This window comes from Mya arenaria, chromosome 13 (genome assembly GCF_026914265.1).
Source record: "Mya arenaria isolate MELC-2E11 chromosome 13, ASM2691426v1".
Lineage (NCBI taxonomy): Eukaryota > Metazoa > Mollusca > Bivalvia > Myida > Myidae > Mya > Mya arenaria.
Genome location: NC_069134.1, coordinates 2,458,950 through 2,477,251, shown reverse-complemented (window position 1 = coordinate 2,477,251; position 18,302 = coordinate 2,458,950). Strand labels below are relative to the sequence as shown.

The following is an 18,302-nucleotide window of genomic DNA, read 5'->3' as shown; positions in this document are numbered from 1 at the left end:
TATAATGGCACATAACTTGTGACTTTTTAAGTCTGATCTTCTCCCGATGTGGTTCTGATGTCATGTTGTTGTTAATATAAGAATGACAATGTGCCCCAGACTTTGAAGGGAAACATTACAGACATTTATTACAACACTTATATTTGGTCAAATGATACCTATTTTGGATAATTGGATGTCTTCGTTTGGTGACCTGGGGCTGTATCCAATAAGCAACTTAGATTGAACTAAAATTTAATGTTAGAAACAAAGTGTTTTGATTGGCTTGTATTCTAAGCTGACCAATAGGCTGACTGGAATCATGTGGAAGGATAAGGATAAAATCAATATTGAATACTGGCCCTGAGTCAATTCAGCCTATTGCTCAGCTAAATATACAGGCCAATCAAAACATGTTGTTTCTAATCTTAAATTAAAGTTCAATCTAAGTGGCTTATTAAATACAAGCCCTGAGCTTGAAAGACACCATGTAACATCAATTGCATATTGCTCATACATAAACACTTGTCATCTAAGAGACCATAGGTTTAAGTATTACAAGGAACACATTCTCTTGGCTGTCTTTACTTGTTGAAATGAATGAGTATAAACAAACAGTAGTAACAAGAGTTCTTTGTTGTTGTAGTTATCTGGTTGGAATCAGGTAAATCATTGTTGTCAAACCAGTATTTTTGTTCAGTGTTGACTTATTTTTGCTTTTTATTGTCAATCTGTTGTGTATATTATGTCATGCACCCGATTCGTTGATAACATGTTAGAAATTCGAATAAGATTTAAAAGTTTGGTTATCCTTTAAGAAAAGTTTGTAAGCCCTATCATGACCCATGTGCCAATTGTTTATTAGCCGTGACACAACAGAATTATTGTTAGCAGTGGCCGGACCTACTCGCCAATTGTTTGTGAGCAATGTCAGACCTACTCATCAATTGTCTGTGAGCAGTTGCCAGACCAACACACCAATTGTCTGTTACCAGTTGCCAGACCAACACACCAATTGTCTGTTACCAGTTGCCAGACCAACACACTAATTGTCTGTTACCAGTTGCCAGACCAACACACCAATTGTCTGTAACCAGTTGCCAGACCAACACACTAATTGTCTGTTACCAGTTGCCAGACCAACACACCAATTCTCTGTTAGCAGTTGCCAGACCAACACACCAATTGTCTGTAACCAGTTGCCAGACCAACACACCAATTGTCTGTTACCAGTTGCCAGACCAACACACTAATTGTCTGTTACCAGTTGCCAGACCAACACACCAATTGTATGTTAGTAGTTGCCAGACCAACACACTAATTGTCTGTTACCAGTTGCCAGACCAACACACCAATTGTCTGTTAGCAGTTGCCAGACCAACACACCAATTGTCTGTAACCAGTTGCCAGACCAACACACCAATTGTCTGTAACCAGTTGCCAGACCAACACACCAATTGTCTGTAACCAGTTGCCAGACCAACACACCAATTGTCTGTTAGTAGTTGCCAGACCAACACACTAATTGTCTGTTACCAGTTGCCAGACCAACACACCAATTGTCTGTTAGTAGTTGCCAGACCAACACACCAATTGTCTGTTACCAGTTGCCAGACCAACACACCAATTGTCGGTTGCCAGTTGCCAGACCAACACACCAATTGTTGGTTGCCATTTGCCAGTCCAAGACACGAATTGTCTGTTACCAGTTGCCAGACCAACACACCAATTGTCGGTTGCCAGATGCCAGACCATCACCCCAATTGTCTGTTACCAGTTGCCAGACAAACACACTAATTGTCTGTTACCAGTTGCCAGACCAACACACCAATTGTCTGATACCAGTTGCCAGGGCAAGACACTAATTGTCTGTTACCAGTTGCCAGACTAACACAACAATTGTCGGTTGCCAGTTGCCAGACCATCACACCAATTGTCTGTAACCAGTTGCCAGACCAAAACACCAATTGTCTGTTACCAGTTGCCCCAATTGTCTGTTGCCAGTTGCCAGACCATCACACGAATTGTCTGTTACCAGTTGCCAGACCGACACACCAATTGTCTGTTACCAGTTGCCAGACCAACACACCAATTGTCTGTTACCAGTTGCCCCAATTGTGTTGCCAGTTGCCAGACCATCACACCAATTGTCTGTAACCAGTTGCCAGACCAACACACCAATTGTCTGTTACCAGTTGCCAGAGCAACACACCAATTGTCTGTTACCAGTTGCCAGAGCAAGACACCAATTGTCTGTTACCAGTTGCCAGACCAACACACTAATTGTCTGTTACCAGTTGCCAGACCATCATACTAATTATCTGTAACCAGTTGCCAGACCAACACACCAAATGTCTGTTACCAGTTGCCAGACCATCATACCAATTGTCTGATACCAGTTGCCAGACCAACACACCAATTGTCTGTTACCATTTGACAGACCAACACACTAATTGTCTGTTACCATTTTACAGACCAACACACTAATTGTCTGTTAGCAGTGGCCTGACCAACACACCAATTGTCTGTTACCATTTGACAGACCAACACACCAATTGTCTGTTACCATTTGACAGACCAACACACTAATTGTCTGTTAGCAGTGGTCTGACCAACACACCAATTGTCTGTTACCATTTGACAGACCAACACACCAATTGTCTGTTAGCAGTGGCCCGACCAACACACCAATTGTCTGTTAGCAGTGGCCTGACCAACACACCAATTGTCTGTTAGCAGTGGCCTGACCATCACACCAATTGTCTGTTAGCAGTGGCCTGACCATCACACCAATTGTCTGTTAGCAGTGGACTGACCATCACACCAATTGTCTGTTAGCAGTGGCCTGACCAACTCCCCAAAAAGTCTCTAACACAATGACTGAGTAAGCAAAATATAATTCTGTGATATGCTGTACTCTTGTTTTGTGCTAAGTCATCACTCAGTTTTAAAAAATAATTCCATTCCTAGTGACCAAGCCAGAGTATGGCTGCAAATCAATTTATTTTATGGATGCCCTTAATTAGCAATTAATAGTTAAGGAAACCATGCCCTGTTTGCTCTTTATTTAATTGAACAAAAACAAAGCAACATACAATGTTTCTGTCAGCTGAAAGTAAGAATCTTATAGTATGTGGTTGGATTTTTTAAAATGGTATTTTTATGGTGCCTATCTATTTATATCTATAAGTTCCATTCTGTAGGGTTGAATTAATCAATGAATGATTAAAGGTACATGTATTATGATTTTTGATGTTTAAATGGTGTATACATTCTTTTGTATTGTGATGAAAGGGTGATGGGTTAGTGTCTTAGTGGATGATTGTCTGCAGCCATCTTCATTGCCAACCTTGTATATTTGCTCTCTGAGATGATTGACACTGTTAACTGTAGAATCAGTGAACTTCTTGGCAAGTGGGGCAATATCCAGACAGAGAATGTATTTCAAATGTCTTAATTATGTCTCTCCAAATGGAGACATATTGTTTTTGCCATGACTGTCAGTCAGTCAGTCAGACAGTCTGTATGTCACACTTTATTTTCTGCTCAAAAACTTGAAAACGCTTAGGCCCAGTAACTCCTTACTTGGTATGCAGGTTGCTTGATGACCCCTATTTATTTTGAGATCAGTAGGTTAAACTTGCAACAAGGAAATTCATACTTGATATGCCAATTGGTCATGACTAGTAGATGACCCCTATTGATTTTGAGATCAGCAGGTCAAAGATCAAGGTTGCAAGACCTTCAGATGAAAGAATGGTTCCCGCTGAATAACTAAACAATGTTTGCGACTAGGAACTTTATACTTGGTATACTTGTTAGTCATCACTAGTTGATGACCCCTATTGATTTTAGGATCAATAGTTCGAAGGTCAGGGTCACAGTGACCGAATGGTTAAAAAAAGGTTTCCACTTAATGATTTAAAAACGCTTGCACCCAGGAACTTCATACTTGGTATGCCATCTGGTCATGACTAGCAGATGACCCCTTTTAATCTTCAGGCCAGTATGTCAAAGGTCATGGTGATCTTGGGGTAAAATAACCGTTTTCACTGAATCACTTAAAAACACTTGGGCCCAGGAACTTCATAATTGGTTTGCTATTTGGTCTTGATTAGTAGATGATCTCTATTGATTTTGGGGTCAGTAGGTCAAGGTCACAGTGACCTTTAGGTTTTTTTGTTTAATTTGTTGGTCACCAGTCCTTACGTCACACTTCCGCTCAATAAGGAAAGAAACTTGAACCCAGGAACTTCATATTTGGTATGCCGGTTGGTCTTGAATAGTAGATGACCCCTACTGGTATTTTTGTTCATCTCCAGTGCAAAAGTACAAATTTCATGTCCATCATTGATTATTTATTACCTACAACCACACTATGAGGGAGACAAAAACAAAACAAAAAACGCTCGTGTTTGTTTAATGCTTAATTATTGCTTAAAAACGTTTTTTCAGTGGCAGTTTTAATAATATCTCATTATTTTTATTGCAGGAATCTTAATGAGTAAGTCTTCCTGTGAAGATTACTGTTGTAAAAGAATTTTTAGTATCAAAAGATGCAATTATATAAGACATTTTTCTCCCTGCGTAAAAGCTCTAGTCTGTGACAACAAAGGACAAGAGGGATGAAGCACAATTTACGAACAGTATTGATCTGAAAAGCGTTCTTGCCAAACTGTTTGAAAATAGGATTTCCCACCAGCCGTGTCTGCTGGCAATTGTGCCTCCCCCTCCCCCATCTGCAGTGTTGTTAAATTTTCCATACATGTCAGAGTTTTAAATATCCTCAGAGGATTGAAATTTCATTTCAGCTTCTCAGCTTTCTTGAGGTTTTGAAAGTAAAAAACAGGTTATTTACAAGTCATTTTGCCAACCTTTATTGCTTTTAAAATAATAATATGAAATAGTACTTCAGCATCTATACTTGTAATTGTGAGGAATATGAAACTCTAGAGGGTTAATAAATACTAATTTTACAGAAAAAAAATATTTTCTCTTGAACATTAGCGTTAAGATGCAATGCATGGCTGCCACAAGATTGTGAGTGATGTTGTATTGATCTGAGCCAATGGTGAAGCAAGTAAGGTGTTTGTACCGTGACAAGATCTCGTCTATTGCCGGGTCAGACATCAGACGCTCACCACGTGTAGTGGTGTTTGGGAAATTAGGCCAGTGGCAGCTCACGCATGTTCTTACATTGTGGTGCTAAAAAAAATGTCATTGAAATCCATCTGAGAGTTAAAAATTGACTCCGAAAAAAGTCAGAAACCTAATGCTTTAGAAAAGAGGCAGGCATTCTTTTTAATTGAATTCAGAAGCAAAAAAGTGTGTTCTATACACAGTAAAAAAATCGCCAACACAAAATTGGTGAACAAGTTTTATAATGTTCTTAAAACATTTCCTCCTAAATTTATCATTTCATATAATAATCGAAGAAAACCTTAAGTATAAAGTTTAACCAAGGTCCTGTAAAAGACTCAACACTCATGGCCTTACAAACACTACACAAGAGACGCACAATGTCACAAGACACAAACAATAGACATACCATGTCACATGACCCCAAAACAAGAGACATACCATGTCACATCACCCAAAAACAAGAGACAATGTCACATAACCCCAAAACAAGAGACATACCATGTCACATGACCCCAAAACAAGAGACATACAATGTAAAAATACACAAAACAAGAGACAATGTCACATGACCACAAAACAAGAGATACACAATGTCTTAAGACACAAGAAAGAGAGACCCACAATGTCACAAGATGCAAAACAAGAGACCCACAATGTCACAAAATGCAAAACAAGAGACACACAATGTCACAAATGACACACAATGTCACTATATGCCAAACAGGTTTCACACAATGTCACAAGAGACACATAATGTCACAAAATGCAAAACAAGAGACACAATGTCACAAAATGACATACAATGTCACAAAATGCAAAACAAGAGACACAATGTCACAAAATGACATACAATGTCACAAGATGCAAAACAAGAGACACACAATGTCACAAGAGACACACAATGTCACACGAGACACACAAAAGAGACACACAATGTCACAAATGACACACAATGTCACAAAATGCAAAACAAGAGACACAATGTCACCAATGACATACAATGTTACAAAATGCAAAACAAGAGACACACAATGTCACAAAATGTAAAACAAGAGACACACAATGTCACAAATAACACACAATGTCACAAAATGCAAAACAATAGACACAATGTCACAAATGACACACAATGTCACAAAATGCAAAACAAGAGACACAATGTCACCAATGACATACAATGTTACAAAATGCAAAACAAGAGACACACAATGTCACAAAATGCAAAACAAGAGACACACGATGTCACACAATGTAAAACAAGAGACACACAATGTCACAAATAACACACAATGTCACAAAATGCAAAACAATAGACACAATGTCACAAATGACACACAATGTCACAAAATGCAAAACAAGACACACAATGTCACAAGAGACACAATGTCACAAATGACACACAATGTCACAAAATGCAGAACAAGAGACACACGATGTCACAAAATGTAAAACAAGAGACACACAATGTCACAAATGACAGACAATGTCACAAAATGTATAACAAGAGACACAATGTCACAAATGTCACAAAATGCAGAACAAGAGACACACGATGTCACAAAATGTAAAACAAGAGACACACAATGTCACAAAATGTATAACAAGAGACACAATGTCACAAAATGCAAAACAAGAGACACATAATTTCACAAATAACACACAATGTCACAAAATGCAAAACAAGAGACACAATGTCACCAATGACATACAATGTCACAAAATGCAAAACAAGAGACACACAATGTCACAAATGCAAAACAAGAGACACAAAATGCAAAACAAGAGACACACAATGTCACAAATGTCACCAAATGCAAAACAAGAGACACATAATTTCACGAAAAACACACAATGTCACAAAATGCAAAACAAGAGACACAATGTTACCAATGACATACAATGTCACAAAATGCAAAACAAGAGACACACAATGTCACAAAATGCAAAACAAGAGACACAAAATGCAAAAACAAGAGACACACAATGTCACAAATGACACAAAATGCATACAAGAGACACACAATATCACAAGAGACACACAATGTCACAAAATGCAAAACAAGAGAAGCAATGTCACCAATGACATACAATGTCACAAAATGCAAAACAAGAGACACACGATGTCACAAATGACACACAATGTCTCAAAATGCAAAACAAGAGACACAATGTCACCAATGATATACAATGTCACAAAATGCAAAACAAGAGACACACAATGTCACAAATGACACACAATGTCTCAAAATACAAAACAAGAGACACACAATGTCTCAAAATGCAAAACAAGAGACACAATGTCACCAATGACATACAATGTCACAAAATGCAAAACAAGAGACACACGATGTCACAAATGACACACAATGTCTCAAAATGCAAAACAAGAGACACACAATGTCACAAAATGCAAAACAAGAGACACACAATGTCTCAAAATGCAAAACAAGAGACACAACGTCACAAAATGCAAAACAAGAGACACACAATGTCACAAAATGCAAAACAAGAGACACACAATGTCTCAAAATGCAAAACAAGAGACACAACGTCACAAAATGCAAAACAAGAGACACACAATGTCACAAGAGACACACAATGTCACAAGTCTATAGACGAGAGACACACAATGTCACAGTAGACCATACAAGAGATACACAATGTCACAAGAAACGAAACAAGAAACATACAATGTCACAAGACACCAAACCAGATACACACAGATCCAAACAAGAGACGAACAATGTCACAAAAAAACCAACAATAAATAACTATTCAAATACTGTCATTGGTAAAAGTTGATTACCACCTCTGCATTGTCAGTGAATACTATTAAACTACAAACTCACTGGGGAGTTTTTATTAGTATTTTTTTGTTAACTGTCAAAAAAGGGATTTAACAGTTGACTAGTCAAATACTGGTTTTTTTATTTACAATATAGCTTCAATTGTGGATTAAGATCTAGTGCTTGAAAAGTTACTAGAAGAAAAATCACATTAACTTTGTCATCAAATCAAAAAGCAATTTTCTTATCAGTTCATCTGATTTGCACTAGTTGGAAGCTTTCTCTTGCATAAGAGACTGTTTTGTCTTGATGTTTTAGAAAAAAATTATCTAAGATTTGTTGAATAGAGGATGTTCAGTGACTCTAGATGGGCATCAATAACAGAGCGGGAATTATTCAGGCGACATAAAAGGCTGACTGGTAGACGATATATTGGATTTTCTGCACAAGCTACATCAGTTGTTGGCTATAATCCGCTGTATAAGGCTTTATACATGCTGGTCCAGTGGACGACGTCCTCATCAGTTTTTACGGCAGATGTTGGATTTTCCAATACTTTGTATTTTCTCCGTATGTGTGACAGCCTTACTACTGGTGTGTGACTCATGAGTCTTAGTTGGTACTGGATTTATTAGTTTGGAGAGTTATTATGTAAGTATACAGAAACATGAAGTATATGAAAGATGGCAAAAGCACTATTTTATATCACTTAAATTGGCAAGTTTACTCTCTTTTACCATGACTTCAAAGCATCTTTGGTTATAAACATTGACTTTGTAATTTTGTTGTGATTTTTTGAAATTATGCATATACATGTACATTGCAGTTGTTGAAATAACTGTAATGCTATGATAAGATCATTAATGTGATGTTAAGAAACACTTAAATACCGAGTGTTAAGGCTTAGAAGATTTCACAGCCCAAAATTATTTTTTTCATTGAAGTTGTGTCTAAATCATTTTTACACTAGAAACCATTATGATTTGGTCGGGATACATCAATGCATCTTTCTCATGCAAAAGCTATAAAAGTTGTATATCAAAAGGAAAAATATAACTGTCAGAACATATTTGTCTTCTGGCCATAAAACTATAAGGTTCATGAGGAGAACTATAGGGTAGGTCAGGAAAACAGGAACATTTCTTTGTTACATCTTATGAAATACTTTAAGGGTTGTTTGTTAAATTTAGAAACCAAGTTTACTGCTTCCCAAAAGGAGGTCATTTAGTCTCTGATTTATCCATTCGTCCCTTACACCGTTGTCCAGAGAATAACTTAAAAACTATTGATGGGATTTCGATGAAACTTGAAACATATACAGAGGGCAATATGGACAGTCATTGCTTCTACAGTAGGCATTTATAAGGAAGCTGCTTGTCCAGACAATAGCTAACAAGTACTGAAGGGGTGTAAATGATATTTGGAATATAGATAAAAGCAATAAGAGGAATGGCAATGCACAAGAGAAAATTCCATTTTTATTCAATTACCTCTCCTTTACCACATTTTTTATACTTAAATTTTGTCCAAGGCATAACTCCAAAGGTCTTTTAGGTATATAGGCTTCAAACTTAATTGACAGAAATATCTTATAAAGGAGAAGTGCAATGCACATGAACCATAACTTTGGCTTCGGTATTTTTACAGTAATTGCCTTTTGCTCATATTTAGCTATACTATTTGAAAAAAGGTGGGCTTTATTACTCGCCCAAGCTTTGGCATTCCCGTTGGCGCCCTTTTAAAGTTTTAGGGCAAGTTGGCATTTTTACTAATAACTTCTATACCTTTCTTCAACTGACTTTATACTTCACACACATGGCCCTCATACAAATAGGTTAAATGACTCCACTTTAACCTAAACACAAATTATGAACCTCATACATATATGCATTCCAGTTGTTTATAGAAGTTTGTGACAATTGTGTTAAAATCTGTCAATATTGCATCAAAAATTGTCAACATTCAAATTTCATGTTTTACAGTGAACAAAATTTTTAACAAAGTATAAAAAAGACTGTTATCAGACAGAAAGTAAATAAGAAGCATTCAAGAGGCCTTTACACAGTCATTTATCTCTTATTCCGAAAAATATCAAACAAATAAACTAGCCAAAACAGATTCAATATGATTTCAAAAACATACCATTTTATATCATTTAAAACAAGATTGAATTGTAAACTAAAATGACTATTTTAATGAGATATTAATTCTATTTTACCTTGTGGCAAACCAAAAGTTTATATTTCACCACTTGTGAGAAAATGTCATATAATTGTAATCAGACTGAAACAAACAATATCCACTTGTTGCAAAGGTTGAGAAACATATTATTTTTAAATTTCGGTGTTCCATTCAATGGAACACCGAAATTTAAAAATAATATGTTTCTCAACCTTTGCAACAAGTGGATATTGTTTGTTTGAGTCTGATTACAATTATATGACATTTTTCGCAATGGTGGTCTCTGTTGGGGGTCTTGTATGTTAAAAACTATTTCAAATTAACATGAAAACTTTTGCCATGTCTGTATAGATCACTTTTACGGAGAAGAAACCAAGAGACGACATTCCATAAGAGAGCTCTCGTCACCAGAATGAATGACTAATGCCTTACAGTGCTGAAGATTGAGTTACCTGTGGAGTAACTACATGACTCAGAAATATCTATAAATGGAGATGATCAAATGACCAACCTCTTCACTATCATTGGTTATTGTCAAGGGGATCACTATGTTGTAGAATTTTATGAGGCTCAATTAAAATGACTATTGACTACCTAACTTTTGATTGCTTTGTTTATTAACTTGACCCGGTTTGTAATTATGTTTCATGTCAGTAATTCCAGAGCAAGATGACCTACCAGGTAGTGTCAAACAGTATGGTGCTCTGCTGTCTACCCTGTTAGACAAGGAGCTAGTCTGTGTTGTTTTTTCTTCAAGGTCAAGTCATTAGTATAGCATAGCCGTTTTTGTTAAGTCCCACCACCCTGGCTAACTATTTTGTTTAACATTTGTTCATGTGTTCTGGCAGTGTTGTCCGCATCTTTATCAGTAACCTTGGCATAATACCTCGACTGGATTTGATATTCAGTCAGATCACACTATCCACTCCACAGTTATGGCCCTTAGACAATGACCCAATTCACTTCGTCAAACTTGGTGACAATGTATGATGACCAATTTTGATAAACAGCCAGATTGCAATATTCTTGCTGATAAAACAGCCCTTAATGTTTTTAATGTTTTCAACCACTTCAAAAACTGCATCATTCGTTCCGAAAGTGATGACGCTTGTTTCAAAATTGAATTCCCGTTTGCTTTTAAATGGTTGTTATGTTTGAAATATGCTAGTGTATTATGTTTCTTTTTGCCAATATGGATAACCTTTTCCGTAGGCTAATTGAGTGGTTTATTCTTCTCTTTGTCTGTTTGCATGTGTAGTTGCTCTTTCTTCTCATGAAATACCATAGTAATAATGTTATTTTGTATTGCCCAGACAGACAAAAATAGCAAGTAATTTTGGCTGCTTCCATTGGTGGTGTTCTGTTGACTCTGGCATTTGGAGGGATGATTACTCTGAGTATTGGTTCCCTGTGGTAGCAGTCTGGTTCCCTGTGGTGGAAGTCAACAATTTATTTAATTTGCCAGAAAGTACAAAAATGGTTCTGCCGCTGACTAGTAGTACATTACAAATTACTAATTAATGTCTATCCCCAGAGATCAATACATAGTCCTTGTCTCTAGTAGATGTTCTCATATTTGTGGGTAATGTGCAAAACTGAGTCATCTACATATATAGAAAGTTAGTGTTCAAGGTCATGTTTCCACCAATGGGGTCGTCGGACAGATTCACATTTAATCATTTAGAAGAGCTCTGACAACCAAAAATCCAATAAGCAGATTACAACCGCCAAATTTCCATTTAGTAACATATTTGGGAATAAGTCATTAATTGGGTTTGATTTAAGTGAGCTATAATTTACGAGCTCATGCAGGAGCACTGGCTGGTGGTGATGCATTTAATTCGCATCAACACTAAGAAAGTTGCATTTATTATTTTTTTTCCAAAAGATAGGTCAGCACCAGCTTTGCCTGGCTTGCTATCTTAATCGATTTAGGAAACCAAAAAAAGAAAATTACTATTACATAGAACAGTGTGGTTCTCAGTGGACAGTTTATAAGGATTACCATTAGCCAATCATAGTTATATAAAAAAAATAAAATCATGTTTATATAAAAATTATATTGCTCCAGTATCTCTGGACAAAGCTCTTTTTAGATGATTCCTTAGTGATAGATTTGTTTTTCATGAAAGATGATCAACTATCCCGTAAGTAGACATCTGCTGTCAGAAACAACCATGGATTGAATCAAGCATAAAATAATATGTGACAAAAATCTGAATGTGAATAACATATGTTAACTAGATAATATAAATAATGTGGGGATGGCATGATGAGTTGTACTAAGCTGTTAGCATCGCCATACTCTGGGGAGAGAATATGTCGTGCAGGGCTGTGTGCTGGGTTGTTTCCGATGTATGTTTAGAGTGACAGCATGCCTGTGTTTTCTCATGTGACCATGTAATAGTGCCCTGACATGCATTTTGCTGGCTACTGCACTCCATGTGATCAAGCTGCAGATCACTGGTGTTAACTTGGCTTAAATGGATGTAAGCAATAAATTAGCCTCAGGAACAGTTACCCTACCCTGGTGTGAGAATTCATAGACATGTTGTCAGATAAGGTTGCATTCATTTATTGGAACATGGTTTATTCGGACAGTTATTCAAACATGTAATGACATGTTTTTTTATGGCTACCGATATGCAAACTCAGTACACATCATTCAATCCCATAACCCAAACAATCAAAACAATGGGCTTGATGTTAGTGTTCTTGTCAGCAGCCAACAGAGGAGGCTAAAATGTCAGGCAAGGTCTCCCGGGAAATGTGAGGAAAATTGGCAGTGCCATCCCCGTGCATCAGGATACGGGCCGTCTGAAAGGCCGGGGAGTGATTAATACCCTCCCCCTGTCACCCTGTCAATACCGTAATGGAAGCATGATGTACCTTGTGGTAATGGGCTGTCATTTGGGCCGGCTGGCTTTACGTGCATGCAATGCTGTACTTCTGCATCATTCATTATGGAGCAACTTTTTGTTGATCACAACAAAATATTGTACAAATTCATGGACATAATTGGAAGAGAAAAAGCAGAATATGCACTTTCTGTGAGGCCTTTATAATTAGGGTATGAAAACTACTGTTGTTTGGTCATAAAGGAATACTCAGATAAACAGGTTTAACAAACTGATACATTTCTAATGTGATCAAATGTATCAGTTTTCAACTTGATGCATATGAATGCAAATAACCAGATATTTTGCAGTAAACATTATGCACTCACATGTTTAAAACAGGATATGGATCAGTAGTACTGAAGACAATTTGCAGAGATTCGCTTTGGGGGCTTATTGTGTGGAGAAAAAGAACCCATGTAAATTGCGAAATTGATAGAAGTCTCCTGAAAGGTTGCTCATGAATACAATCCATTTTTTTCTAGTTTTTGTTGACAGTCTTTTCCCTGTGATTTGGGATGGTGCTGTGTCTCCTATTTAGAGGGGAAATTCATTTTGAAGCCTGATCTGGTGGAATATATGATGTAAATTCCCATAAGGGAATCAGAAATCAGGAGTTGACTTAAGAATAGATGGGGAAAATGCTAGGTTTTTAAAATAGCAAGAGACCAGCATTAGCAACCAATGCCATAATTTGAAAGATAAAGTATGACAGTGTATATAAAAGAGAGAATGGTTATAAGATTGTTCACCATATTGAAGTCTGATGTCATTGTATTGTAAACCAATCAGTTCAATGATTATTGTCCACCTAAGCAAATTAGTTAACATTGCAATTACAGGCCATCTTCTGTCCTTGTACCTTCAGGGCTAAGCAATCATACTAAGGAGAACAGCCACTGAAAATGAAATTTTGACATTTAAAACCCTAAGGGGACTTTTACTTAGTGCATCATACAAGTTCAAAGGAAATATCGTACATGTATTGTTACATGTATTCAAGTGCAGGGCATGAAAACAACGTTTACACACATTTGCATCATTATCTAATGCAGTAGCAGCACTTGGCTCACATTGTGACACAAAGATGTTTTTCAAACGAAAACCTTACCTGGAACTAAATAAGGTAGAGTAACAAAGTATTACCATGAGAATGTAGAAGAACGTAGTCTTCTTAAGTCTGTAAGCATGTGTTTAAAAGTTTAAAATGACCTTTGATAGACACATCATAGTAAACATCTTTGTGCCAGTTTACAGAGAGGATACAAACAAATAATTGTTTAGGATAAACATGGTCATTTGAAGTGCAATATTTTGTGACTGTTATTATAAAAAAAGGTAATCATTATCATTCTTTTCTTATTTATCATTATTTTTATGAATTGAGAAGTGAACATTAACATCATGTATGACATTGTGGTAAGCTTACTTTTAAAAACAATCTACCCTAAGATGATTTTTAAAGCATCTAATATTATACCAGCATTTTTTTAGTAGATTGTAGAGTCTTTCCTGATTTTCAGTTCATTTTGTCTCTCCCATAAATGGGGTGACATTGTTTTTGCTCAAGTCGCCCTACTGTTTGTTTGTCTGTCCAACTGTCTATCAAAAATCATGTCTGCTCCATATCTCTTCACCTTGTCCACCATATCTAGATGATGTCCACTGTGCATGTTACAACCAGCTTGGTAAGCTAGTTCATGGTCAAGGTAATTCTTACAGGTCAATGGTCATATGACTGCATTTTGTATCCTCTCCATATTTCTTGAACCACTTGAAGGATTTTGATAAATGACTATATTCAACATTTTGCGACCTTGAGGGAATTATAAGGTTTTACCCATGATTTGTGTACTTGGGACTGGGATGCTCAATGTTGCTCAACTCCTCGACTTATTTAGGTTTTGATCTAGCGTCAGTATCTTTTATATGAAGATAGAAGGAATAATGGTTTGTACAAAGCTTCGACCTTGACTGATCGCCGGTTTTCGAATGACCACCTGTTTGAACGACTGTATGTGCATAGTGGGAGATGTCAGCTTTTGATAACAAAAACAACCATCTAGTTTATGTGTGTTTGTATTTCAGGCAACAAAATTTGCGCATGATGCTAAGGACAAGACGCTAGAGTTGAGCAGCACAGTCAACGATAGCGTAGTCAAACCTACACGAGATAAGGTATGTCTAGAGTTGAGTAGCACAGTCAACAAGAGCGCAGTGAAACCAGCACGAGATAAGGTATGTCTGGAGTTGAGCAGCACAGTCAACGAGAGCGTAGTCAAACCTACACGAGATAAGGTATGTCTGGAGTTAAGTAGCAGTCCAAGAGAGCATAGTCAAACCTACACGCGATAAGGTATGTCTAAAGTTGAGTAGCACAGTCAACGATAGCGTAGTCAAACCTACACGAGATAAGGTATGTCTAAAGTTGAGTAGCACAGTCAACGATAGCGTAGTCAAACCTACACGAGATAAGGTATGTCTAAAGTTGAGTAGCACAGTCAACGATAGCGTAGTCAAACCTACACGAGATAAGTTATGTTTGGAGTTAAGTAGCAGTCAATGAGAGTGTAGTCAAGAGTTAAGTGTCTTTGTTGGCAAGAGCGAAGTCAAACCCACACAAGGTATGTCTGGAGTTGAGTATCACTGTTGACGAGAGCGTAGTCAAACCAACATGTTAGGTATGTCTGGAGTTGAGTATCACTGTTGACGAGAGCGTAGTCAAACCAACATGTTAGGTATGTCTAGAGTTGAGTATCACTGTTGACGAGAGCGTAGTCAAACCAACATGAGATTAGGTATGTCTAGAGTTGTGTATCACTGTTGACGAGAGCGTAGTCAAACCAACATGAGATTAGGTATGTCTAGAGTTGAGTATCACTGTTGACGAGAGCGTAGTCAAACCAATTTGAGATTAGGTATGTCTGGAGTTGAGTATCACTGTTGACGAGAGCGTAGTCAAACCAACATGAGATTAGGTATGTCTAGAGTTGTGTATCACTGTTGACGAGAGCGTAGTCAAACCAACATGAGATTAGGTATGTCTAGAGTTGAGTATCACTGTTGACGAGAGCGTAGTCAAACCAACATGAGATTAGGTATGTCTGGAGTTGAGTATCACTGTTGACGAGAGCGTAGTCAAACCAACATGAGATTAGGTATGTCTAGAGTTGTGTATCACTGTTGACGAGAGCGTAGTCAAACCAACATGAGATTAGGTATGTCTAGAGTTGTGTATCACTGTTGACGAGAGCGTAGTCAAACCAACATGAGATTAGGTATGTCTAGAGTTGTGTATCACTGTTGACGAGAGCGTAATCAAAGCAGCATGAGATTAGGTATGTCTTAAGATGTGTAACACTGTTGACGAGAGCGTAGTCAAACCAATTTGAGATTAGGTATGTCTAGAGTTGAGTATCACTGTTGACGAGAGCGTAGTCAAACCAACATGAGATTAGGTATGTCTAGAGTTGTGTATCACTGTTGACGAGAGCGTAGTCAAACCAATTTGAGATTAGGTATGTCTGGAGTTGAGTATCACTGTTGACAAGAGCGTAGTCAAACCAACATGAAATTAGGTATGTCTAGAGAGTATCACTGTTGACGAGAGCGTAATCAAACCAACATGAGATTAGGTATGTCTGGAGTTGAGTATCACTGTTGACGAGAGCGTAGTCAAACCAACATGAGATTAGGTATGTCTAGAGTTGAGTATCACTGTTGACGAGAGCGTAATCAAACCAACATGAGATTAGGTATGTCTAGAGTTGAGTATCACTGTTGACGAGAGCGTAGTCAAACCAACATGAGATTAGGTATGTCTAGAGTTGAGTATCACTGTTGACGAGAGCGTAGTCAAACCAACATGAGATTAGGTATGTCTAGAGTTGTGTATCACTGTTGACGAGAGCGTAATCAAACCAATTTGAGATTAGGTATGTCTGGAGTTGAGTATCACTGTTGACAAGAGCGTAGTCAAACCAACATGAAATTAGGTATGTCTAGAGTTGAGTATCACTGTTGACGAGAGCGTAATCAAACCAACATGAGATTAGGTATGTCTGGAGTTGAGTATCACTGTTGACGAGAGCGTAGTCAAACCAACATGAGATTAGGTATGTCTGGAGTTGAGTATCACTGTTAACGATAGCGTAGTCAAACCAACATGTTAGGTATGTCTAGAGTTGAGTATCACTGTTGACGAGAGCGTAGTCAAACCAACATGAGATTAGGTATGTCTAGAGTTGAGTATCACTGTTGACGAGAGCGTAGTCAAACCAACATGAGATTAGGTATGTCTAGAGTTGTGTATCACTGTTGACGAGAGCGTAATCAAAGCAGCATGAGATTAGGTATGTCTTAAGTTGTGTATCACTGTTGACAAGAGCGTAGTCAAACCAATTTGAGATTAGGTATGTCTAGAGTTGAGTATCACTGTTGACGAGAGCATAATCAAACCATCATGTTAAGTATGTCTGGAGTTGAGTATCACTGTTGATGAGAGCGTAATCAAACCAACATGAGATTAGGTATGTCTAGAGTTGAGTATCACTGTTGACGAGAGCGTAGTCAAACCAACATGAGATTAGGTATGTCTGGAGTTGAGTATCACTGTTGACGAGAGCGTTGTCAAACCAACATGTTAGGTATGTCTGGAGTTGAGTATCACTGTTGATGAGAGCGTAGTCAAACCAACATGTTAGGTATGTCTGGAGTTGAGTATCACTGTTGACGAGAGTGTAGTCAAACCAACATGAGATTAGGTATGTCTGGAGTTGAGTATCACTGTTGACGAGAGCATAATCAAACCAACATGTTAGGTATGTCTGGAGTTGAGTATCACTGTTGATGAGAGCATAATCAAACCAACATGAGATTAGGTATGTCTGGAGTTGAGTATCACTGTTGACGAGAGCATAATCAAACCAACATGTTAGGTATGTCTGGAGTTGAGTATCACTGTTGATGAGAGCATAATCAAACCAACATGAGATTAGGTATGTCTGGAGTTGAGTATCACTGTTGACGAGAGCGTAATCAAACCAACATGTTAGGTATGTCTGGAGTTGAGTATCACTGTTGACGAGAGCGTAGTCAAACCAACATGAGATTAGGTATATCTGGAGTTGAGTATCACTGTTGACGAGAGCGTAGTCAAACCAACATGAGATTAGGTATGTCTGGAGTTGAGTATCACTGTTGACGAGAGCGTAGTCAAACCAACATGAGATTAGGTATGTCTGTAGTTGAGTATCACTGTTGACGAGAGCGTAATCAAACCAACATGAGATTAGGTATGTCTAGAGTTGAGTATCAC

At 37.6% G+C, this 18,302-nt stretch overlaps 1 protein-coding gene across 1 annotated transcript in view; it reads left to right on the top strand.

Annotated features, from left to right (window-relative positions):
* LOC128214114 (ADP-ribosylation factor GTPase-activating protein 1-like) overlaps window positions 1-18,302 on the top strand; it is a 42,774-nt gene that overhangs the window by 14,449 nt on the left and 10,023 nt on the right. The window contains exon 8 of the mRNA XM_052920383.1: window positions 15,074-15,163. Coding sequence (XP_052776343.1) covers window positions 15,074-15,163 — 90 coding nt within the window. The remainder of the gene's footprint in view (window positions 1-15,073; window positions 15,164-18,302) is intronic.